Genomic DNA, 26,371 nt, shown 5'->3' on the forward strand with positions numbered 1-26,371 from the left:
CAGCTACCAAACATAAACACACTTCAAACTGCTCAGATGTATTTCCATTTTAAAGCAATTGTCTATGAGGCTGTAGTGTATTCAAGGCTGTAGTGCATTTACTTCCCGAGTAAGTATCTTAATGTTCTTTGCTTTTTGAAAAATAGTTGAGGACAAACTTATAAACTGGGGTGTTAAAATACAGTTACCAAAGTATTTAGAAGGCTCCACAGAGGGATCTGGATCTGGGATCTGGAAAGGGGGTTGAAGGGGAACTTTATCACTCTCTAAAACTACCTGAAAGGAGATTGTAGCCAGGTGGGGATCGGTCTTTTCTCCCAGGTAACAAGTAACAGGATGAGAGGATATGGCCAGAAGTTGTACCAGGGGAGGGTTAGATTAGATATTAGGAAAATTTTCTTGACTAAAAGGGAGGCAAAATTGCAACAGGCTGCCCAGGTAAGTTGTGGAATCACTGCCCTGGAAGTGTTCCAAACACGTGCGGATGTGGCGCTTGGGAACATGGTTGAGTGTTGGGCTTAGCAGAGCTGGGTTAACAATTGGACTCGATGACCTCAGAGGCCTTTTCTAACATTAACGATTCTATGGTTCTGTGATTGGTTTGCTTACCTCATTGCTACACTCCTTTTCCTATGGGAAACGTGAAGAGTTTCTTTGAGCACATGTGGCAGTGCACAAAAATCTCAGTTCACTGACTGTTCACATAAGTCTGGTAGTGGAAACTACAGTCATGTGTAACATGAAGAACTGTGTTACAGCAGCAGAGTTCTGCTTATCTTGAACTGGCCTCTTTTGTTTTAAAAGGTATTAATGAACAATTCTAGGGGAAACTGGCATTTAAAAAACATGACTTATTTTTCTCCTGATATGACTTTGCTAGAATGATGTGTAGAATATATTTGACTCCTTTTATTTTAAAATAAGCCTAGAAACACTTTAGTTGAGTTACCAGTTGCAGCGTGAATAGTGAATTAAAGCACATTATGGGTTTAATTTACTTTTTTAATCTTATTCACAGTACATGAGTAATCTCTGCTTCTCCTATGCTTGGTTGTTCTCCTAATTCCTGCGAGTCAAACACTACTGCAGAGGCTAAAATACAAAAAAAGATCAGCAACACTGCTAAATATATAATGAAAAAATAGTGATTAATATTTAACTTTGCATTTTTTCTCCATTAGAAACATAATTTAAAAATTGAAGTTATCTAATTATCCTGTTAGATATACCGTCAGATATCCTCTCTTAACTCAGAGAGAATATTTGTCCAGATACTGGCACATCTACACAGGGATATAATTTTTTGTTCACCAAAATTTCACATTTGTGTAACTCTGCTCTTTTCACCTTAGGTACTCCTGATCTATAGCAGAGGGAGAGCAGAAATAAGAACAATGAATGCATAATACTTTCTCTACTCTTAGAGGCACTAATATAATTGATTAGTTATTAGCACTGGGAATAATTAGACAGATATACACTAATACCAAACACATCTTGTTTCTCATTTACATACGTTCTTAGAAAAACAAAACAAAGATTCCCCCTTGTGTTGCCTTATAATAATAGGTCGAAGAGAGTTAAGTATTCATCTTTTTCAAACAGGTTGTGTCCCTTGTGGACCAAATTTCTCTGCTTTATGTTAGGGAAGGCATAACTCACATTTTTGTTTTGTCAGTTTGATGAATATGCACATACCTCAAACTGTCTCCATATTTCCCAGCTTAGTGGTCTGTGAAAATATGGAGGTTCCTTTGCTCTGGCTGAAATGAAATGGATCACTGAGTAGCTTTAAAGGAAACTAGTTGAGAGCTTATTACTTCTTGCATGACAAATAAGGTGAGCAGTGAGAATATTGACTTGGCATGGCCCTGTGAACGTGTACCCAGCATAAGGTCACGTCCACACACTTGCCTGTCTTACTGGCCATGCTGCAGACACTTGCCATTTTCAGCATCTGCCTCTCTGAAGGCCTTTCTAGCTGCATTTGGTTTCTGTCAGTTGGACTGTCAAGTGCTGGGAAAGTTTTTAATTGCATTTACAAACTCAAGATTCCAGACATAATGTATTATCTGTAGTTTCCCTAATAAGCCTTTTTTCAGCAGAATTCTAATAGTTTAGGAGTCAGATGACGATAAACTTCTTGTGAGAAGAGGAGGCTCAAAACCTCTTAGGGCCAAGTTCTCATCACTTTATACCTCCTTTTCACAGCCAGTATAAAAGCCAATAGGGGAATGTGAAAAGTAGTTCTTTTGCTTCATGCCAATCAGATACTGCTTCAGTTAGGCTACCTGTTGACTCTTTACCATCACGTTTATTGCAATGGCTCAGAGGACCTGGATGGTGAATTGAAAGGGTTGATTATCAAAGCCTAGTCTTTCTTGGCAGAACAACCACTAGGAGCTAATTTATGATATTATTGTAAATTATTATTTAATCTATGATATTATCATAGAATTACAAAATGGTTTGGGTTGTAAGGGTCTTTAAAGATCATCTAGTTCCAACCCCCCTGCCATGTGCAGGGGACCTTCTGCTAGACCATGTTACTCAGAGCCAGATCCAGCCTGATCTTGAACACCTATAGCCCATAGCTTCTCTGGGCAACCTATTTCAATATCTCACCACCTTTATCGTAAAGAATTTCTTCCTAATATCGAATCTAAACCTACACTCTTTCAGGAGGGTTATAGATCTAGGCATACTGAAGGCCTGATTATGTTTGAAATGGTTTGGATGTTTCTGACTTTGCACTGGACTCAGCACCCCTGCAAAGAGCATGTCTTGTATCTTCTCCCTATGGGACTTGTTTTCATTACTAATGGACACAGGAGATGTTGGGGTATTACTCACTAAAGGCAAGAGACTTGTTCCTCCACCATGTGAGTGATCCAGCATTAATTAGGTAGCTCAAGGTTGACTGACCTCAGTCAGTGGGGCTGATATGAAGTGGGGTGCTGATAGTATGTGGACTATTATTCAATTCTCCTTTGGATGAAAAAAAAAAATCAAAAGAGGAAAAATGGGGTCCACTTGGGCTCTTTGATCTTAGAGCAACGGGAAAACTCATTCACTTAGAAAGTCAATTAAATGCTACCCTCCCCTGTTACCTTAACGGGAAACTTGAGTGTTTTTTAAAGGTAACAGCATGTGCCAGAAGTGGGCCCAGTAAGAGCATGATGGATGTTAAAAGTGTCCTCAGAACAGTTCCTGCAAAACACCTACACCTATTTCCCTTAAGAGTGACTATTAATATGGGTTTTCTGAGAGGAGGGACCAGACTGAAATATCATATTACAATTTACAGACTGGTTACTGTGCTGTTAGGTTCCCATTTTTTATGTGCCTGCCAGTACCCTGCAAGAGATCACTGTAGGACAAGCTTGCTAATGCACATATGCCCGACACACACATAGACATGCTCAGGAGCTATCCTCTCCTTGCTAATCAGCAGACACTGAGCTGTGGTCCTGCATTCCTTGTGGATTCAGCTTCCCAGAGAGAGGCAGACCTCAGCGAAATGGTTAAGAATGTTAAGTTTTGGTTCTCTGATTCGTGATTTCATATAATACAAGAATAAGGGTGTTTCAATGAACAACAAAATAGACTTGAAAGCAAGTAATTTCAACAGTGTGGTAATTAACTGGAGGAACTCACTTCCACAGGACAGCATGGAGGCCACCTAAAATTGAATAAGCTAGATCTTTGAAGGACAATGAGAATTATTTGCCACAATATATAATTTTTATATGGGATAAAAAGTTAAAGCCATAAATTACTATGTCTTAAGCTAACAGGCAAATGCATATTTTATTTGTATTTATATGTATTTTACATGTAGAAATAGCTAATGAGGATTATGTAATAAATCTTCTCCCTTAGGCTTATTGCTTTGTAATAATCCAACACAGGTCCTTCATCTTCATTCAAATAATCTCTAACTTGCCACATGGCAGAGACGCAGTACTGGGTGAGATGGACCACAAGGGAGATCTGCTCTGGCCAGTCCTACATTTCCAATTCACTTCACTTCCTCAGCAGCAGTAAGAGAAGGCACTTCCCATTCACTCTAATGCTTCCTTTATTGCACTTTTGCATTGCAGAGAGGCCTTGACTTGTAAGCTTGAATTTATGTTCTATTTAATGGCCTTTTTCATTACCAAAGCAATATAAAGAGAGCTTTAGGGAAAGTGAGAATCCAGCTCAAGGAATGCAGGATATTGCATGCTTCAACAAAAGGATGTGTGCTACAGTCTGCATTTTCTCATGTGAATCATTTAATCAGGAGTTTTGAAGCAAGCCTTTCAAGCGTACCGAGATAGATTCACTCAAACACTGACAGCAGCAGCTTCCAGATCACTTTGCTATTCTTTTTGCAGAGGCATGTTGTAGCAATATATGAAACTTGAATATACCTATAACATTCAGATATTATTGTTGTTTCCAAGTAGCACATAAGTATTTCAAAGATGTGAGGAAGAGAACCTAACGTTTTAAAAGATAAAGGGGACTAAGTTTAAGCTTCTAAATTCATGGTGACCTGACAAACACTTTCAGCTACATTTGCAATCATGCTGCAAGTTGCTCCACGTTTTACAAGATCATGTCTGGAAATCCAACCAGATAAGTTTATATTACAGACAGTCATTTGTAAAGACCTAGGCCTAAATTCTTTGACAAATGCTTTAGAATTCAATCTAAACACATTAGCTTTACTTTAAGAAATATGTTTATTTTTTAAAATTGGCATCATTCATTCATTCATTCATTCATTCATTCATTCATTCATTCACAACTTATCCTTAATTAATTTCAAATTTATTAGACCTTACAAAGATCTGCATTTCAAAGATAATACTTTGATTTAGGGAAGGATGAAAAACTGAAGGATTAAAATTTGGATTGTATTTGTATTTTGGTGGATGTAGACCCTGATCCTTATTTCCTGTTTACTCGCATATCTCCTCTGGTATCAGAACCATATTCCAGAATTTGCTACATCTTGAATACACTTCACCAGGTTTACAGTGGCAAATTAAACAGCTTTTCCCCAGACCTCAGATAACAAATGAGCAGCTACATATTTGTAAGCTGGGTAAAATTCTTCACTAGTTCCTCATATTGAAGAATATTCTTCTAAAGATTATACTAAAGATCTAAGAAAAAACACTCCTTTACCCAGAGAAAAACCTTCAATCTTTTTGACTAAGTTCACCTTCCTCATTTTCTTCTGCACCCCGGTCTCCAGAACCTTTATTTTCTGTATAGATTTAGTGTGTGTCTAAATGGCAGATATCAGTTCTCTCTCTCTGTGTCTTGGGCTTTGTCTTCTCATGTCTTGATTTACATGCTAGCATTGCTTTTACCAGTGAGGTTATTGGAACAATATTTGTTAACTAACTCATGCTCCTTCTCCAGCCTCTTGAACTATCCAAACAAGCTGGTAACAAGGAAAGACATTACCGTAAAAAAGTCTCAATTGCTCTGGCACTCACCTCAAAGTCTCTCTATGCTGCATATGCAGCCAAGAATCTGGGCTTCAGCATTTAGGATCTGCTGAACAATACCTTGAAGGGTACAGAAAGATTTGGAGACTGAACCACCTGTCAGTTTTTTTTCCCAAATAAATGGTAATGGAACAGGCATAGAACATATGGATTAAGTTACCTGTACTGGATCACAGACATCGAATAGAGAAGCCGCAGGTGTAAAGAACATGCAAAATTGTATATGGAGATCTACCAAGTCAATACTCAGAAAGTTGTCCAACATAAAAGAAGTCTCATGTGAAATGTTCAGTGTTCACAAGCAAAAAGTTTTGTAAAATTAAGAAAGCTTATTTAAATATAGACACAAGTAAAAGCTAAACTAGCAAGTTTTCTTTTTTTTTCTTTTTGCATATTTTTGTTAGGTGCTTCTTCTCTGCCTAAAATATGAAGTCCAGAGTGCAGTTGGTGTAAGTCCTCACATTGATTTCAAACAAGACAAAGATAGTGTCAAACACTGATCCAACTGAACTAAGGACCCACGTACTTTGGGAGTTGGCTTTGGGGGAAAAATTCTTACACAGATACACAGAAGACAACTAGGGAGAACACCAGTCCAAACACAATAAAACAAAATACAAAACACCAACATATATATGCAGATCAGGAATCAATCTTTCACACTGATCCTACATTCCTTTCATAGCTTTGCCTATGCAGAGAATGTGGGATGTGGCCCTTCAGTTAGACTTTTTGCAAATGAAGGGAAGATTATTTGCAATGGTAACGTTTTAAGTTGTTTTGGCATCAGCGCAAATTATCAGGGGCAGGATCAGATTCCCACACAAATATGGAAGCTCCCTAGTAAGCAAGGCAGGGATGAGAGAACAATACAGCAGATTAATTCTTGTCCAGTGACCAAAATGAAGGGAAATCCTAGTTATTACACACTTCCAAAACTTTCATTACTTTTTCAAAGAAGAAAGACTAGAGTTTATATCATCCCCAAAACCATGGGAACATTACTAGAAAAATCTCTTTCTCAAAAGGAAATGTCCTTCAGCAGAAATAAATTCTGAGATAGAACCAAGAAAGAAATAACAGAAGCTTGGTAAGAGATGAAAAGAGAACCATGTAATGAAAAAAAAAAGTAGCAGTTCAAATGATACTGCAGGATGCACAAACACTACTAGATAATCTCATAGATGACTTCACAGAGCCCCTCATCGACCCAGGTAATTCTTGATTCCATTAGAAAACAGAGAGAAAAATACTAGAAAAGAAAATTAAGAAAACATCCTTCCTCTTTTTTAAAATAAAAATCAAGATCATCTCCCCTCCCCCCCTCTATCTGGAAGCAGGTTAGCTAACCTTAACAGTCTCAATTTAAAATAAAATATATATTTTTATATATATTCATATATATAATAAAAGAGAAGATATTAGTGGCAGTGTATGCAAAACCAAAAAGAAAACAAAGAAAAATTACTTTTAACAATCTCACTTTTTTTTTTTTTTTTACACAAATACTGTTGTAAATATATTAAAAAAATCAGCATTCTATCTGGTAAACGTCACTTTTGCCCCTCTATAAAATTTTGAATTTAAAAAGTCCCAACAACTCTTTTGTTTTAAATTATTATTCCCCTCCCCTCCCACCCTCTATTCCTTTTACTTCCACAAGAATAAATCCTGATGCAACTTTTTTTTTTTTTTTGCAAAGATTGTGGGAACTAACCCTTCTCTTGTACCTAGATCCATAGGTTGCAACCTCTGATAGCTTTGATTTTCCTCTGTGTTTCTCTTTGCCTTCTGTGAAAGTCTCTCTTGATTGTGCTGAGGCCCTGTGCTCAGCGAAGACACTGAATAAATTACAAAAAAGCCACTGTTGCTTGTTGTCTGAATCTTCTTGGTTTCTGCTATAAGGTGGTGGTGGTGGTACGAGAAAAGCAGTGGGGAGGGTGCGCCAGACAACATGGGATGGAGCAGAATCCAGGTGAGGAACCTCTGACTCTTTTTCCTCGCCCTGCAGGGACTCCACACTATCCAAGCCACACTGCCTCGCATTCATTCCCCTCAGCCCTTTTTGCATGTTTGTGGATGCGTGTGTGTGTGAGAAAGCAGACACGTGGTGGAAACCAGCAGGGCCTTGTTTCCTCTGGTTGCTGCTCAACCAGAAGCAAAATATTCCACAGTTCTAACTGGATACTGTGAAGTCCAAAAGCGGTCAGCAATGTGAATCGTGTCCATTGAAACACTGCAAGCGGTGTACTTATAACGACAGTAGGCCTTGTAGATTTGTAATATATTTTGTTTTGTTTCTTTATTTGTAGTGCTCTTCACAAGTGAGAAAAAAGATTTTTTTTTTTTATTATTTTTCTGTCTGGTTTTTTTAAATTTTTTTGTGGTTTTTTTTTTGTTGTTTGCTTTTTGTAGTAAAGAAGGGTTGTATTTAGAGGCCAGTAGCTAGAGATCCAACCAGTGGAGCTCATAAAGCACTACCTGGCCTTAAGGCCACCATCCAAGGGAGGTTGGGAAAATTATTATTCACCCAGCCTCCGGAAATGTAATGTACCAGCAGGCAAAAAACAGTTCTTCATGTAGTACAAAAAACAACAAAACAAAATTAACCCAAAAAAGGAGGAAAATAAAGGTAAAAATGAAACAAAAATAATTTCTTAAATTCTAGTGCCATAGCTTTTTTTTGTTGTTTCTATTTTTGTTGTTCATAACAAAGAGAGAGAGAGAGATTCTACTTATCCGTCTGACACATGCATCCTCATGTGGTCGTTGAAATGCTCGATTTGGTCAAACTTAGCCGGGCAGACAGAGCAGACGTACGTGGTCCCCTCCGTGCAGGCCACCACGCCGGCAGGGACAGCCCTGGCGCCGGTGCCGGCGGCTCCAGGCGTGCCGTTGGTGGCACTGTGCAGAGCCACATGCCTCTCCAGCAGGGTCTTGTGGGAGAACTTCTTCTTGCAGATGTAGCACTCGTAGGACTTCTCCCCGCGGTGGAGACGCATGTGCACATTAAGGGAGCTCTTCTGGGTGAAGCGCTTGTTGCAGATACTGCACTGGTAGGCCCTCACGCCAGTGTGTGTCACCATGTGTTTGATTAGGTAATCCTTTAGAGAGAAGGAGCGCCAACAGATGCTGCATTGGTGTGGTTTCTCACCTGCCCATTACCAAAGAGAGAGAAAGAGAGAGAAAGAGAGAAAAAAAAAAAAAAATCATAAAATTAAACCAGTTCGGTGGAATTCTTTGCAATAAACTAATGGTAGGTCTCATGGGGGGTCTCTGGAGAGGTGCTCTGGCTAACAAAGAGTAAGTCTGTTAATCAGTATCTTTTGACACACAACATTTTTTGCAACCAGAGGTTTCAAAATGCTTTACAGAGGGGGCTGCAGGAATTCCCTATCCACATACAGCAAAAAGGAGCTCAGATGATTTCTTCAAGTTCACATAGGTAGGCACTGACAAAGACAGGACTAGAGTTAAAAGATCCTGACATCTACACCCAGTTTCAATGGCACAGCCTCTCCTGTCTTGTTCCTCATGCTCATTTCTATACAGGAAGGTCTCAGCCATACTACTTCACCTTTCAGTGCTTCCATTTCCTTACCAGCATGCAATAAAACAGGGACAAAGCCAGTGATCACCAGACAGCTCACCTGGGCCAGACTCATTTCAGTCAAATTGCTTTCAATTTCTAAGGAAAGGAGTGATAGAGATTGTCAGAGGAATCCAACACTTTATAAGAGGTTTACATTTGTTGCTCCATTTTCTGGTCAAATGTCATAGCTGAAGCATGTATCAAGAGCATTAGAAAAGGGAATCTCAGGACACAGAATTGCCTAGGCCAGCCAGCGCCATGCAAAGGGCAACCTAACAGATAATTTTCAGTGTAAGACAGAAAACTTGAATGATTTGACTGCCAGTTAATCTTCCACATTGCCTTGTGTGCCCAGGACTGTTGTAAAACTTATTATGGAAACTCATATAATTGAACTCTGATCACATTCAGACAAACCAGTGACTGCAAGGATGAACTGGGAAAAATACTTAGCTAAGGACATACACTGGTTTTATCAGACTACTCTTAAAGCCTCCTCATGCTCAGGGTTCTGAAAGATAAGGCACGGTCTCATGTTTCATAGTATCAAGCAATGTTTTCATGATATGCTGCTGCACGGGTAGTGTAGACAAGAACCAACAGCCTGAATGCCCTATTTAAAGCTACCTTTTCATTTGCTTTCTGAATCACTTGTGTATTTCATGTGTGGAACTCATCATACCCAAAGCTGTGAGGGATAGAGATGGCACCATAACTCTATAAGAATCAAAATGATCCTCTGTTTCACTGATTGAGAAAATAATTTTCTCGTGGTTATTCTGCAATTTCCGCTCTTTCTTTTTTTTGTTTCTCCACAGACATCCTGCTTCTCTCTTTTTACACTGTTTTAAATCCTGAAGAGTTAATCTCCAGAGACCAAGACATGCCTGTGGTAATATATAATTCACTCATTGTATAGTGAGATTACTGTATGCTACTTATACTCAATTTTAAAAGAAGATCATTAAATTGATTAGATGTGAGACCTACTTTTTGGTCTTCCCAAGTATCTGTTTCTTTTCATTTCATGGTTTGCATGTATGATGGTGACATCCATGAATGAAATCCACTTGCTGCTCTTCCTTGCACTCGTGAGGAGTTTGTCCCTACTTAATGAAAGACACTTGCTCAAAACACTAAGTCCTTACTTTCCTGATGGCTTTGCCACACACAGTGCTGTGTTGTGTGCAGACAGGCCAATATGCTTGACATGTGACGTGGAAAATGATAGTGTGTCAGTTAGAATAACATCTGATTAAATTACAGGAGGCTGATTGCATTTATGGAGCTCATTTTTGCCTTGGGCAATATATGTCCCAAAGTTTGTAATAAGTTTGTCTCCTCCACTCTAGACCCTGTTAAGATTGTGCTATAAAAACACCTTAATTTTTCCCTGCTTATGTTTCTAAGATACACTGGGTTGTAGCTTTTTAATCTCAGCTTCAAAGATTTCCAGGGATTTCTCCTCTCCAAAGAATTACAAAACTTTAGTTTTTCTTTTTTGTATGCAAATTTTTGTGCTTCCTTAGTGAGCACTGTAGATTCTTTATTCCCATGATTCCCCATTTTTAAGTCAGAGAAAACTGCTCAGTGAATTAAATGTGCATGCTCTTCCTTTTGATACTTCATTTTGTATTTGGCTGGTATTAGACAGCAATATGGGATGGTTAGTATAACAGAATCATAGTATATCCTGAGTAGGAAGGGGGAAGAAGCAATGTCAGCGCCTGGCCATGTCCCCCTTTTCCAGCCCCTGTGCTCCTGATGCTGTAGGCTCTGTGGCTCTTTGAACCCTAACCATAATGGATACTTGGTGCTGACACTGAGGTCATGGAATCACAGAATCCTGAGTTGCAAGGGACTCCCAAGGATCATCAAAGTGCACCTCCTGGTCCTGCACAGCACCACCTTAAGAATCACACCATGAGCCCGAGACCATTGTCCAAGAGCTTCCCAAATTCTGCCAGGTTTGGTGTTGTGACCACTTTCTTGGGGAACCTGTTCCAGTGCCCAACAACCCCAAACAAAGGGAGAAGAACATCTTCCTAATACCTAATGTAAATCTAGGCTGAGACAGGTTCATGCCATTCCTTTGTATCCTATCATTGGACAAGAGAGGTCAGTTCCTGCCCCTGCACTTCCTATCATGAGGAAGCTGTAGGTCACAATGAGGTCTCCCCTCAATCTCTTCTAGGCTGAACAAGCCAAGTGACCTCAGCTACTCCTCAAATGACTTCCCCTCATCCCATCACCATCCTATAACCAGATTAGAAATGTACGGAGGCAGCAATGTTGGTGCTCTGCTGTGATCCCTTTGGCATGTCTTTTGCAGCCTTTAATCCAGTATTAATCACAGTGTGATATGTGGGGAAAAAAGCAATGGTGCTTTATAAAGTGCAGACACTGCATGCACTCTAGTACTCTATTTCCACAATACTGTGGGAGTCTACACAGAACATGGAAAAACAGCAATCTCTTATATGTTTGCACCTGTGTGAAAGAAGGTGGTTGGTTTTTGTTGCATGGAAAGCCACATCAGAAAATAGTTTTCAGAATCATAAAAACATACAGACACATAGAGACGTTTAAGTTACTGAATTCTGCTTTATGATTAGACTCTTCCATGACTTCTCTTGTGAGCCCTCCACACAGAAAGATTAATTCAAACATTTGCATCTCCCAAACCTCTCAATTTTTTTGTGGGTCTTTCCTAGAGCCACTTTGCTTGGCTTCTTTTAACAGGGCTAAGGAAAAGTCTGTTCCCTGACAGTGGGAACAGCTGTCTCCCTTCTATTTTTGTAATGATCCTGTCCAGCACTAGACAAGGTAGCCAACAGACTTTCTCTGAGGCTGCACACGTAAAGATTATCTTCAGGAGGGTTTTCTGAGGCCTAGCTCTCTGTTAGTTAAGGTGAAATTATTCTCCCATGAGCCAGTTAGCTCCTAAATGAATTTTGAAATGATTTATCTACCCAAATCTTTCCTTGCCAGCACAGTTCATTTTTTAGGGCATTCTCAGACCCATACAAATAATATATTAATTCATGATTTGAGATGCCTATCAATTTCCTTCATTGGTGTTACATGTGGTAGCTAAGAATGTTTAAGATCTGGTTTTCCAGTACTATTCTTTATCTGACTCCAAAACCGAAGTGCAGTGGTGGGAGAAATAAAGTACCTAATCTTAGTTAAGTTATTTGTAAAAAAAGTATTTTTAGCTTTTAGAACAAGGATGTGAGCAGATATATTTGACTGTGTTCTGAAGGGGATATTTTTCTGAATACCAACACTATCTATGTAGCATTTTAGCTACTCATCCACGACAAAAAGATGGAGAACATAAACAGACACAAAGGAAATCTTGGGATTCAGGACTCTTAATCCTTGCAATACAATTTGTACCAGTCCTGAGAAGTTGATCTTTTTGTATATGTACATGTCTGCCATAGATGTCTAGAGGAATTTTTCATTTAAGTGACAAATACAGGTAAATTGAAGTTAAAAGTTTAGATATACATATGAAATTGAAATCTATTGCATCCAACAGAGAGGCATGACCTACATTCCTCCCATACTTTGGGCAATTTTTCCAGGTTCTCTTCCACATATCACAAACCCAGCATTTATTTTAAGATCTGATGTTAACAAAGCCACTGCTTGGTGAAATAAATATTTACTCTTTCTTTAAACTAGATTTTCTCTCCAACAGCAGAAGGAGCCAAGCGCTAAAGCAAGCAAAACAGTCCTGAACCCATGATAACTCCTCCATGTAAAATACACACACATCCTTGCTTTGAAGTCTCATAACTTGGCAAAGCTAGAAAAGGCAGTTTTGGCTCAGTGGAAAATACGCTTACCTATGTTATCTCAACAGACCATAAACTATGTACTAAAGCAGCTGCAGTTTTAAAAGCAAAAGTGCTGATATGTTCCATTGTGTTCCACATATATTCTTGAAATATTTTCTCATTGAACCCTATGTTTCTGTACTCAGACCTAGTGATACCTCTGACTTACCAAGAGACAAGGGATTACAGTAATCAGATTCAGCTTCAGAAAGACTTTCTGACAAATCTCCAGATTTACTTTCTCACAGTAATATGCAAGATCTAGAAAATAATGTGGCAGTATGTCTAATGTCCAGGCCTGGACCTCCCGCTATAGCCCCACCAGTAATGAATTTGCCCTAACCTCACCACTACTCGAGATTGAAGCTGTAAAACTTACAGGAGGATGCCCTCTCTTAGTAGATACAGTTTTTCTTATGAACTTTTAATTTCCTCTCTTCCACTTAATGTTGCCTAGTCATCTTGCAGGGAACAACGAATGCTCACCATTTCCTTGGATGGATGCAAGACACATTTTACTCCAAGTGAAATGAGCTTGTTTCCGTATCATGCACAGTTAGGCCCCTATTTAGGATCTGCGTGTTGCTGCAGGGACTCAACTTCAGTAAGGCCAGGAAATGTTCAGTGACACCAGCTCCCTGGATAAGCCCTCCCTCCTATTTGTGCTGGGGGCTGGCAGGTTTGCAAACAGAATCTGGGTCCATGGTTGTGAAGGACTTTCTGTGGCTCCATATGCAAGCCAAAGGGAAGAACTCTTACCTGTGTGTACAAACATGTGCTTGACGTAGTTCTGTTTGGCGGTGAAAGTCTTGTTACAGAGAGTGCACTCATAAGGCTTTTTTTCACCTTGCCCACCCGCTGTGCTGTGGCCTGCAGATGGGGCCAAGGGCTGTGGGGCTGGCAGCTGGGCAGTAAAGGTTGACAGGCCGGGTTGGGACACTGTCACAAACTGTGTCTGTTGGCCAGCTAAAGGCTGGGGCAGGCTGAAGAGAAAAGGCTTAGGGCCACTGCCAGCAGACTGCGTGGTGAAAAGGGCAGGCAGGTAGGTGTTGCCAGCTGTGCCAATGACCTGGGTGTTGCTGGTCAGAGTCAGTGGCATCCTCAGATTGCTGGTGAGGGTTTCTGTCTGGCGTAAGTAGATCTGTGTGGTTGGCAATGGTTGGGCAACAGATGTGTTGACAGAAGGCTGCAAAGCCCCCTTTTCGGTGCTGTTATTGACTGTGAGCACTTTGCTGTCCATTTCAACGTCATTGCTTCTCTCTGGTGAGGAAGAGTTGGCATCTACATGTTGCTGCTGCTGCTGCGGCTGAGAGCCATCAGCAGGGACATCATTTTGATCTGCTTGAGAAGGTTCTTGCTGTCCATCCCGGCCCAGACCAGCCATAAACTGCTGCTCCATTGAATCAGGCTCGGTGCCAATGGAGGAACTGACACCTGAGTCAAAACTCTCCCCTTTGGGCTCGCTCTCAGTGCCTTCAGCTTGGTCAGTGTCCTCGGTGCATTCCTCAGACTCATTGCGCTCAAGGATCTGCACCCTCTGCTGGCCGTAGTAGTCATAGTCATCCTCCATCTCCTGCTTAATATGGATGTTGCCCATCAGGGTCTGAATTCGGACAGGGCGGGGTTGCTTCCGGCAGTGTGTGGTCTCTGGAGTGGTGGAGAGGTACCGCTCCATCTGCTGCGACCGTTCATGGATCCGGGTAATCCAGCTGGGATCTTCTATGTGATGGTCCCTGGGGAGTCCCAGGGCTGTCTCATGGTGGCTGACCACAGCTCCACTGTAAAAGGAGCGCTCCCCACTGCCATTTTGCATGGAACAGGCATAGAGGGCTGAATAGATCCTGTCCACACTGTGCTGTGAATGGCTCTGCAGGTAGCCAGACTCTGTGTCAGTGCTCTGCCCCGAGGTGCCTGATTCAGGTGTTCCCCTGGGTGTCTCTTGGCCAGAATCCTGAATCACCGGGTAGACGTCTCCCACATTTTGTGAGACAATCCTTGTGCACTCATCAATCACAGTCTTGATCTGCAGGATGCTGGCGGCCGTGAGGATTTGGAGGGCCTCTGACTGTGAGACCCGCAGCACCCCGCTGTACATGAAGTCAATGAGCTTTTGCACAGACTGGACCGACACCACTGAGGGGATCTCGATGTCACTGTAGCCCAGCAGCAGCTTGTCCTGGAAGAAGGGGCTGCCAGCCGCCAGCACGCAGCGGTGGGCGCGCAGCATGCTCCCGTGGATGCGGACCGTCACGTCACAGAAGTGGCCACGGTTGCGCTGCTCGTTGAGGGTCTCGAGCACAGAATTGCTGAAGTTGTGGAGGTTGATGCTATGAATGCGCTCTGTCATCCCCTTGCAACTGATGTTACCTGGAGCAAAGCAGGTGGCAAAAGCAAACAACAAAAAAGAACAGAATGAGTCTTGTCCTCTACAGGACTACAGCAAGAGCACTACCAAAAGTAACTTCCCACTGTGTCAACAAAATTGATTGTACTGGAAAAAAAACACACAGAGGCATTAGTAAGAACCCATCATTTTTGTAAGGCTACAAGCAAACTTCACTACGCCTTTCCAGAAACTCAAGTCCTGAATTTTTGGACAAAACCAAATGAAGACAGGTGTAGCTGGACCTAAATTCCAATCACACTACTGGGTCTTGGACTTCCTATCAGTTTATCTGGCTTTAAAAAGCTTAGAGCCAGCCAACTGCAAACACTGAGTACACGGATTAAAGCTGGATTTTAAGCTTTGGATTGGACCTCTGCCAGAAGAGATCAGAATCTTTAAAGACCCTAAGTTGTTAATGCAAAGAGTATGGATGAAAATATGATTTAAATCTAGATTGGTATTTTAAGGAATTTAGATCCTATGTTTCACAGTACAGTTACTTGTATAAAAAAAATTGGCAGTCACTTTGTAAAATCCAAATCTGGTTCAAGATTTAGGCTGCAAATGTTCCTAAAATCCCACGCAGAGTTTTGTCTGGGGTTGTGGTTTAGAACATTTGCTACCCAATAGTGACAAACAGTTCTCTGAAAGAACCCAAAGCAGAAAGTTAACATGAGCTGTCCCCTTCATTTTTAGCATATCCCTAGTTCTGACTTGCACCAGAATGCCATCATATAAAAACAAATGTTCTCCTGCTGTTATTTACTTGACAGAAACTGGAAAATTACAGACATTTACTCTAAGGAAGATTTCGTCTTAGTTTGGCTGAATAATCTAAACAGAGAACAGTTTAGAAAAGCATCTAACCAACTTGGATACAGAGCCAACATAATCTTCAAAATTTACAGATGACTGAAAAGAAATTTCTTAATCTCCCAATCCGCTGCTCCCTATCTTCATCTTACTTGCTTTGGTTTCAATGCTTTTCCATTTCCTTTCCTGTTTTTTAGCAAATTTTCATCTATTTAGATGTTGACAGGCAGAAACTATGGTTTCAACTTTTAATTACAAAGAATCAATTGCTCCTTGAATGGTAAACAAATAAAACACTACTAATAATTTTTTTCTTTAAGCAATTGTAGTACATGCATCACCTTGGTTTCTAGAAAATTAGACAAAGTAATGCTAAATCACCAGTAGTATTACAGGCATTTTGTCTTGAATATTCCCACCAAAGATCTAACCACTCTTACCACAATAACTTGGTAATGTGAGAAAAACAGAAGTTGGTAAGTGTGAGTAAATTAAACTAGCTTATTGTCACTGTCTAACAAATGTACAGAGCAAATAATTAGCATTGAAAGCAGCTGAAAGGCATACACATGCCTTTTATCCCAGCAATGTCTCTCTGCTCCACCCTAAGGAGTGCTTTACGTCTCATCCACAGGCAGTAGAATACTACTCACTGCAATTTGTAGGCAAATGTGGCATCCTCCCTGCTCTACATTCTCCTTCCCATTTATTCACTACCAACATCTCAAGCACCCTCTCTTCTGGTGGTTCAGAGAAACCACCTTGGACACAAGTGTTTCTTTTAATCCTCTGAAGTAGCTGATGACTAAAGAGAAGCACGAAGGTCAGGAACTGGAAATCACAGTGAGGCCAAGCTGTCTGAAGACGTCTCATGATGACAACAGATGTAAACCAACTTGTACCAGAAGGTTACTAATTTCCATGTGTGATTAGCATGCTGAGGGGATGCTCACAGAGAAGAAACAAGAAGGAAATCATTAATGCCATGATGGAGGTTGCGAAACACATCCCTCTTGTTCATAAGCTCAGCCAGGAAACCTGAGCTTCTTTCTCTGATGGGACTGACCATAGGACTAGAAAAACATCTTAGAAACCAGGAGACTTTCCTTTGAGGGCACTGCAACTATTATTACACAAAATAATGTAGAGAAGAGATGCATCTCCTCCTTCCTGATAGAGCAATTCTCCAGAGGCCTTCAGGGCAGTTCCAGATACTTCCCTGTTAAACATGTCAGATCATACAAGAATCCACAAAGTCAGAATTCTTGGCAAAAGCTTCGTACCAGTACGGCAACAGAAGGGTGGAAAATTATTGATAAATAGGTGACACCTTACTATAGGCCATAGCAAGTGACTGTACAGGCTACCCATTTATCTCCATCTATCTTTGAGTAATATCAGTGACTACCTGGTTTGCTCCTAGGACTCATCTTCACAGAAACACAGCTCTATGTTCAGTTTTGTCAAAGCAGGTATTTGATAATAATAAGAAATACGTAGCAGTCTAACCCAATAACCCAAAAATCCTACCTTGAACATGCATAATGTGGAATATTCTACACATACCAGAGATGCTACAGACAGGTCACTTGATTTTAGAAAAGAAATCTACTTTGTTACTATGCTCCCTGGCAGATAAAACTATTTTTGTGAGCAGAACTCTGAAAAATGCATCCTTAGGACAACTCCTTTCCAGAAAGGTGGTACATGCATCATGAGACTGGATGACTTCCTGGGAATGTGAATTCTGCCATTTACCCATAAATGTACAGAAAGGAGAAAGGGCAAGGTTCATCTGTACGTTTCAACAGCTCTTCTCAGGTCCTGGCTGTGGGAATTAAGAGTTGTATAGTGATGAAAGCAGGCAGTTGAGGTTGATCCTGGCTACAGAAAAGGAGATTGTATGCATTCTAAGAGTGGTGTGAACAGCTCTCTATAGAAACTGATCTAGGATGCTCCTTGTGGTATAGGAGGCTGGTCTGAAAGCCAGCTTCATAAATGGCATTATTTTTTGCTGCTAATAGAGTTTGCCCTTGAAAAGATCATTCTTTTCCAACAAAAGATTGTTGGAACATCTACCACTTCTTCAACTGAGAGGCAACTGAAATTTACTCCTTGAAGAGAAAAGAAGAAGGGTGGTTGGAAGATATACACAATAAATGGTAAAAAATAAAAAGCTGATACAGATTTTGAGGATGACTTTTCTAGGCTACCTTCCTTGACATTCAACACTGTAAACCGTATCTATACAAAGTCCAGGCAACCAAATAATTTGCATAAGTGTCAGAAACACTACTACACAAGCCACATCAGTATAAAGAGCAGTTTTAACAAATTCCAGAGATTGATCTGTAGCAAAACCTGCTGTCCAAGCAGATCCTTTCCCTCTCTGCATGAAACCAGATCCAAATTTTGTGGTTGACTCCTATTTTCTGCTGTTCTAAGCTGAAAGTTCAAAGGTGGTGTTGCCCACAAAACATGGACTTGTCAATGCAGCTTTGATTCTAAGTAAATGCCACATTCTGACAAAGACTCCTAGAGCCTTGGACAAGCCAGAAAGTATGTCACCTCCTCACAAGGCTCAGCTGCACACATGCACACTCACCTACTCACAACTGCACAGAATGCCCGGCTCAGGAAAAAGACTCCTGTCTAGGGCTCTTCTCAGGCCTGCCACTCTTTTAAACTCGAGACAGTGGGAAACTTTCTGTGAAATTCAAGTGGTCTTTGTTAAGTACTCCGTTTTTTTTTTGTCCAGTAAACATGATGTAGAGATCCCAATGGCCTTATTCTGAGAAACTCCTGTAAAATGGTTTTGTCCTCTTTCTGTGAAGCAAGTTCTGATTGGAGGGGTATTCACAAACCATATAGGAAAGAATAGGTGTGAAAATGCAAAGGCCATTCTTACCCAGATGGGCAATGAATAGGCATTTGCCAGTTTAAAAAAAAAAAAAGGGCAGAAAAAAAAGAAAGGAAAAAAGCCCAGACAACTGCACAGATTATGCACATTTGAAATCCTCCTGGGATAGAATTTGAAGCTGGCATGGCATAAAGGTGAAACATATTACTGTGCAACTTTGAAAAAAGCTTAATTTGCCCGTATGCAAATGTACCGATTAAACTGTCAGGCTATTCACAGAAACATGCATGGAATTCATCCTCAACTAGTAAGAAGGAGCACAACGTGGATGGGAAAGGAAAAAACTTTTGTTGTGTAATACATGACTGAATGCTTAGATTAGTGTTTCCCTGAATCTCATCCACCCCTCCTGCTGACTTTTATGCTATGGGCATTCAAAAGAAAGTAGATTTTACCATGACAATAACAATGACAAGCTCTCCAAGTACAGTACCAAGGGGGAAGGCAATGGCAGAAGGAAACAGCAGGCAGTGGACTCCTGGAAGATGCTATAGAAAACGTGGAAGTGTAGCAGTGAGGTATATCAAGCATGGCTTGAGGCAGTTTTCTATTTGCCAGAGTTACTATACATAGACCTACATAAAGCTAGAAAGTTATGGATCGAAATGGTGATTTTTTTGTTTGTCAAAACCATAAAAATTTACCCCCAGAAAACACAGGATGCAGTAGAACCAAAAAGATGTACAGAATATTGAACACTGCAGGCCATACACAAACGGCTACATTGTACACTTGAAAATGCGTTTTGCAAGCTTTTTTTCTGTACAGCCACTAGATGTCTCTTTCTGCAAAGCCAATTGCTGAAAGTCTTGATGCTCAAAACTGAAGGATATCAGAGAATTTTATTTTCTCTAGTGTTTTTTAAAATTATGGTATCTCAAAGCTCCTTGCACAGTAATGACTACCATTTCTAGAAACACAGTGGTGATGAACCCATCACAGGTACTGGAACCCAGCAGTGGCTCAGCGTCTCAGCACAGCATGCACCTGAAGCAAAAATGCCTAGGATGCTGGAATCCAAGCTTTTCTGGAAACTTAGTGTGTGCTCTTTCACAGGAATGACTAGCAGAGTGAAACCCAAAGGCTGTGTCTTGCTTTCATACTTATGGGGAATAGAAAATAATTGTTCTATATCCTTGAGAACTGGTGGGTTTGCTGAGATGGATATAGATTTAGTTTTTGCCTCAATCTTACACAGGTGAATTTGGAGAATTTAGAGAATTGTCTGGCAAAACATCTCACTGATGTCTCACTTAGGTAAGATCAACTAACTTGGTATTTTTGCCTAGTTTGTCTTTCTGACAACCTTCAAAGACCTTGGATTGAGAAGAATGTACACTTTGAAAGATGGTGGAAAAGTTCAGAATATGATCTCTTTATGTTCTTATTATCAAAATTCTTATTAGTAATGCTTATTATCTTAATTCTTATTATCAAAAAGACAAGTGCTTCCCTGCTTGGGTGGACACCCTGGGATAGGACAGAGATGTTGAAGTTAGGCTTGGTAGGTGGTCTTCCTGCTTCTGGAACTGCTTTTCTGTGCATTAGTAATCCAGCCACTAGTTCCTGGGAGCACAACAAACCTAATAACCTGCTGCTGCTGGAGACAAGCAGTATCATCTAGTCCTTACTCTCTTCCTCTACCATGTGTAGTTTTGGAAATCTTTAATCCTTGGTCTCCATACCAACTGTTGGATGGCCTCCTGTTTGTATCAAATGGATGCGTTCAGACAGTCATCTAGTCTACTATTTTTCCTCATGTGGGAATAATTTACCTGCACCATCTCTTCAGAAACTTGTCTACCATGTTTGCAAAAACAGCACTCTCTTCCCAGACAGACTATTGTCTATTGTCCTTCTAACAAGAGAGATTTCTTAGTATTTAACTTTGAAACTGATTACTCAACCCCTTCCCCTAACAGACAGGGAGAGCTATTGACCATTTTCTTCTTTACAGTACTCCCTCATATACTGGTAGGTGCCTCACTTTTGTTCTTCAGACCTGTCTTTTCTAAAAATACAAACTCAGGTCTCCATATCATCCTCATTGGTTATAGGTACTCTCCTTATCTTCTTCCATCTTCTCTCCAACTTGTCTTTTTTTCACTTAAAATGCAGCCCAAACATAAAGTCCTCTGGCTGAGGGAGGTGAATGAAGGAGTTACCTATATATCATTGTCTATGATACTCTTCAAAGACTTTACAGAATAAATAACTCCAAGCAAACAAAGCCCTGTTATCAAAACAGATCTTCCTTAAAAAAAATGCATGTAAGTAAAGAATTCTTATTTTGGAAAGAAGATCTCAACTCTTTCATAAACACAACAGTTCGGTCAAAATACAGCATGTTCATCACAACATCTGAAAACTACTATAGCCCCACAATTTCCATAGGAAGCTCTCATTTCCATATATTAGTGTCTTATATTCCAAACTTTGCACCACAACTGTGGGTGCTTTCTTCAGCTTCAATGACCTGATTTATTCCAACTGATAAAGCTTTATTTTCTGTTGCTATCAATTTAGTTACTATAAAACTAGAATAACAGAGAAAAAATTCCTATCTAGTGTTTCCATACACAACATTAGTCCTGCATCAGCTTCCAATTTTCTGGGACCAATTTAGTGGAGAAACATTTCTTCCATTCAAGGAAGTGACCAGAATTCAAATCCTGAAAACCTGGCAATGTGTGACTTCTCAGTGCATCTCAAAGATGGTGCAGAGAGCAATTCAGCCACGTCTGCTCAGACTGATCCTTCTGAATATGTGGCCTCATTCTAAACAGGGGCCTGCAAGAGGAAAAGCTTCTATGGAGTTTCAGGAACACAGAAGAACATTTGTATCCTCAGCAGGAGTTCTGACCAGGAATAGCCCTTGCTTTCTGTTGCTTTAAAGGTTTGCTGGAGTTTTCACCCAATCATCTGCTTGAACATCTTGAAAATCAGTATCTCCTTCTATAATATCTATCCAAAACAAACACCAGATGACACTACACAAATTGCCCTAACCCTACCAGATTGTTGTTAGAATCAAAATATGTAGCAGTCTACATTTAACAGGAAGTACTGTATTTTTACCAGCACAACATCTATTAATATGTCAGTAATACACTCTATGGAAGAAAGAATCACTGTGTTCTGAAAGCTGTCAAACTTCTCTAAATTTTGTAGCTAATAACTACATTTGTTTGAAAGACAGAAATGCATGCACACACAAACACAACCCTTTTCTCCAAAGAGAAAACACACCAAGGAGATGGCAAATAAGAAAGAGTTTGCTTAAACTTTTTTTCAGGAGACTTTTTCTGCAGACTAGAGAATGCTCAGCAAATTTCCTATGGATAATTTATTCAGTTATTTGCCCTGTCCTTTTTTAGCATTTACTGAATGATGAGATATCCATTTTACATAAAACTGAAGTCTAAACCATAGGTGCTGTGTACATAAAATGGCTTGTAAACCCAGTGGATATAAATCCCCAGTGTCAAGCACAAAAGCCTCTATTTCAGCCTCCAGGCCTGGGGGGCAGGCAGAAAGTTACCTTCCTGTGTTTTGCCTGACACACCTCAGCAGGTGTCCATCAGCACTAGTTCTGAAAACCACAGGTGGCAATGTCTGTGCCTCAGTTTTCTCCACACCTAGAACAGGGACAGCATCAGGTACCCAATCCTGCAGGACTGCCTGCCTCAAAGGAATTGTAATAGAATGTTTTGCATCCTTGGATACAGAATACTACAGAAATATCAAGAATTAATTCCACAAGTCTCTTCAAATTTTATTCTCCAAGCTTACAAAAAAACCTAGTTTTCTTCTCAAGGTACTCTAGTGCCTTAATTCTTCCATTCCTCTTTAGGGTCGGCATCCTACTTACAATTGTAAAACACCAGATAAAAACTGCCTCTAATTCATAGCAGTGTAGTGACCAAAGTCAATGTTACAGCATGTTCAGCTATTTTTAAGTTAGAGAAGTATTACATTTTGAGCCAGGATATTTACTTTTCCCACTTGCAATCCAATTTGTATACTTGCTATTTTAGAAATTCCAAAGATGCTTTGAAGAGTGCATAGGCAAAAGCCTTCTTTTATTCCCAGACACATATCTGGGGTCCAGTCAAATATTAAACACTGAACAGTGGCACACATATACACATTCTCTGATTATCTCAGTTCCTCACTCAGACCTTGTCTGCAGACTATCTACAGTCATGCCATTATATCTCCATAGCATAGAAATGAACTCCATAGATAGGAGATACTTCTGTGGCCATCTACACCACCTCCAAGCAACATGTATGACAGTACAGAAGCAGCCCTGGAGTTGTCATCCCAGCTGCATTAACAGGGATTTCAGCAGGCTATGGCCATACCACTTCATTCCCGTGCCCCAGTCAGTTGTAATCTATTTATGCTAGTGAAATATAAGTTTGCCAAATAGCATTTTAATGCCCTTCTTTAAAATGTAAAGGGAGAAAACTTCACAACTGCCCTCTTAAAACAGGAAACAGAGAAAACAATGTCTCCACATGATGGCACCATTTCATAGGAAGAGAAATGATGCTGTGCTCATCCCTTCTTCAGTAGGGCATATTTTTATGTTCTACATGAAATCTGTTTCAACTGCTCATGCATGATCCTGCCAAGCCCCAGCATGGTCCAACTGTTTTAACTGGCTGTAAGTTTAAGGCAGTTCAGCTCTTTAAAAATCTAGGTGCATCTATTGCTTGTTTTCCTTCCCAGTGCCAGGTGTTATTACTTGGAGTGCATGTTTCACTGGTGGACACACAGCAAGAGAGTCACTGATCAGGGAAAGGGGGAGATGGGCCAGCAATGCTGGTGTGAACACTCCCTACTATAAAAAAGATTAGGCAGATGCTTCTTGGGGGGCAAAAAAAATTCTTTGGAAAATGTAGGCAAATAAGGTGATTTGTTCTGCTACTCTATGTTCCCAATCAAAAGATTATTCTAGTCCTTAAGAACACCTCCATCTGCTTTAAAAGCTTTTATTTAAATCCTAATAGTGTATTTCAGATTGAACCCCCATAAGGAAGATGGATAAGGATTGCTTTTGATTGTCTTGCTATGGGGGACTCTATAAACTTATATCCTCTCTCATAAACCTTGCTTAGAGAGGAGAAGAGCCTGGGGTTGGAGGTGGGAGCTGTGTCTGGAGCAGGGATGAAATAGAAGGCTAACAGGTGCAAATATATTAAAACATGTCTCCAAAAGATACAACTGCTATTCCATGAACTCCTTCACATTTGCCTTGCATTGTTAGGTGTTCTCCCAGGCAGAAAGACAAGGAGAGAAAGCTTGTCAACCTGAGTGTGGTTAAATACAGTAAGCATGAAAGCTTGTGGGCTTTGGTTAAAAGGAAAATATAGATTAGAACCTCTTAAGGTAATTACCTGTTTAGAAAGTTTCCATTCAAGCCAGAATCCTGTACAGGGAGTATTTGTAGCAGTCTGTTAGGGAAAGGGTGCAGTGAGTTATGGTTGAGTTTTGTGGGAGAGCCTGTGGAAGAGCACTGCTTATTTCCTCCATGACTCCAGAGAAAAGCCGTTCAGTGGAGATTTTGCTCTGGTTACTGAACTATGGTTGATGGGAGAAACAAGGGATGGATGTAAAATTGTAAATGCCAGTCCTCAGGGCTGAGAAAAGATGCTTTTTATCTCATCCAGTGCCTCTGTCTCACCCCTGAGTAGAGGAAAGCTATCACATGAAAATGCTAAATTTTTATTTGGTTATTTTTTCCATTTGTGTTTTTTATCTACTAGTGAAAGGGTAATTGTTAACTAGTACAGCTGGGTGCTTTGGTGAATATTTCAACTTAAAAATATCGTGAGACACATTCATACTGGTTTGGACTGTAGTTTCTTTATTTTGAGTTTATGGGACAAGTGTTCACTCCTGCTTATAATTCAGATTTAAATATCACTGGGAAACAGAACATGCTCGTATCTACAATACTGAAGGCCACAGGAAATGTTTCTGTCCTCAGTGAGACCTCTGCAGTCTCTGGAAACAGAATTATTTCCAAAAATCACCTACTTAGCTTTGATAGGAGAATAGAAGTGTATGGCAGAACACTTTAAACTAATAAATCAAGGCAATAAGCAAGAACACAGCATTCCTGGTGGCTTGATACCATCAGATGGAACTCTAGCATTAAATGTACATTGTCAGCTCCAATGCTTACCCCCCACTCCCTGGGGAAAAGGCCCTGGAATTACATGCATCACAAACATTCAGACACCAACAGGTGATACTAATGCAGTGCATGGGAGCTATTTCTCAGGTCTGCCTTCAGGCACATTCTACCCTCCACTCATCCAAATACACTAGAGATAGCATCTGGGAGTTTTACTTTTGGATACAGGGAATATGCCCTGTTTTGAAATGTAGCACAGGATCAAAGCACAAGGTATTCTTGTTAAAACTGACATGGTTGCCCACACAGGCATGAAACTATGGGAAGTCCCTTTCTCTGTTTTTATTTCCTGTATCATACCCCTTTTCACACAAAAATTGCTACTTTGTGGGTTTCTTCCTCTATCTGTGTAACATCAATAAATTACACGTTATCACTCCTATCATCTAGTTATAAAGAGCCTTTCAAGATTTTTAATAGATGCACAATATTGCTACACTTACATTTTCACTGGTTAAGAATGCAAAAATAGCTGCTGTGAGATTACTCTTAATTTATACTACTTCCCTCTCGTGGGCTTTCAAGAAGCATTTCACCAAGTCACAGATGGATACAGAGTATATACTGCACATCCCAGCCCGGCAGAGATCCTTTCAGTGTTTAACACAACAAAGCTGGTATAAGTAGGGGTTCTAGGATTTGTTTATCTCTTTTTCATAGGTGCAGTTAATTCCTCAAGTAGCATTTGTGCTGACAGATTCTTGAATTCTCATTGTACTCTATTTCCTGAGTGGTAGATACATAAGACAGGATCTCATGATATTTTAGCCTTGTGAATGACTCCATGGACAATGAAAACAGCCACAGAAAACATAAATGAAGAGATGACACAATGGCATTCCCTCTAGAAACAACAGTACTTGGTGTCCTCAGGAATTCAAATGCACAGTGCCAGACAGAATGTGCTGCTGTGGTCTCCATACCCCCGGATGCCAGGCAAACAGCCTGATGCAAATGAAGTTTAGTGATATTCTGATGGCTTACAACTGACTCTCACCCGTGGAGTAGATCAAACAGCTACATTTCTTGTGAACATGATTTTACCCCACAACACCTCCTTGCACACTTTATTAACATTAGTAGGTGGTATTAAACAA

General features: G+C 40.3%; 1 protein-coding gene across 20 annotated transcripts in view; it reads right to left on the reverse strand.

Moving 5' to 3' along the window:
- Positions 1-2,806: 2,806 nt before the first annotated feature.
- The window catches only part of ZBTB20 (zinc finger and BTB domain containing 20), a 477,873-nt gene continuing 454,308 nt past the window's right edge, over positions 2,807-26,371 (reverse strand). For all 20 annotated transcript variants that reach the window (XM_056496777.1, XM_056496890.1, XM_056496857.1 and 17 more), the window contains 2 exons: positions 13,707-15,314; positions 2,807-8,661 (listed from right to left, as the gene is read on the reverse strand). In XM_056496777.1, coding sequence (XP_056352752.1) covers positions 8,243-8,661; positions 13,707-15,314 — 2,027 coding nt within the window. In that variant the 3' untranslated portion in view covers positions 2,807-8,242. The remainder of the gene's footprint in view (positions 8,662-13,706; positions 15,315-26,371) is intronic.

This window comes from Oenanthe melanoleuca, chromosome 1 (genome assembly GCF_029582105.1).
Source record: "Oenanthe melanoleuca isolate GR-GAL-2019-014 chromosome 1, OMel1.0, whole genome shotgun sequence".
In the NCBI taxonomy this organism is placed as follows: Eukaryota; Metazoa; Chordata; class Aves; order Passeriformes; family Muscicapidae; genus Oenanthe; species Oenanthe melanoleuca.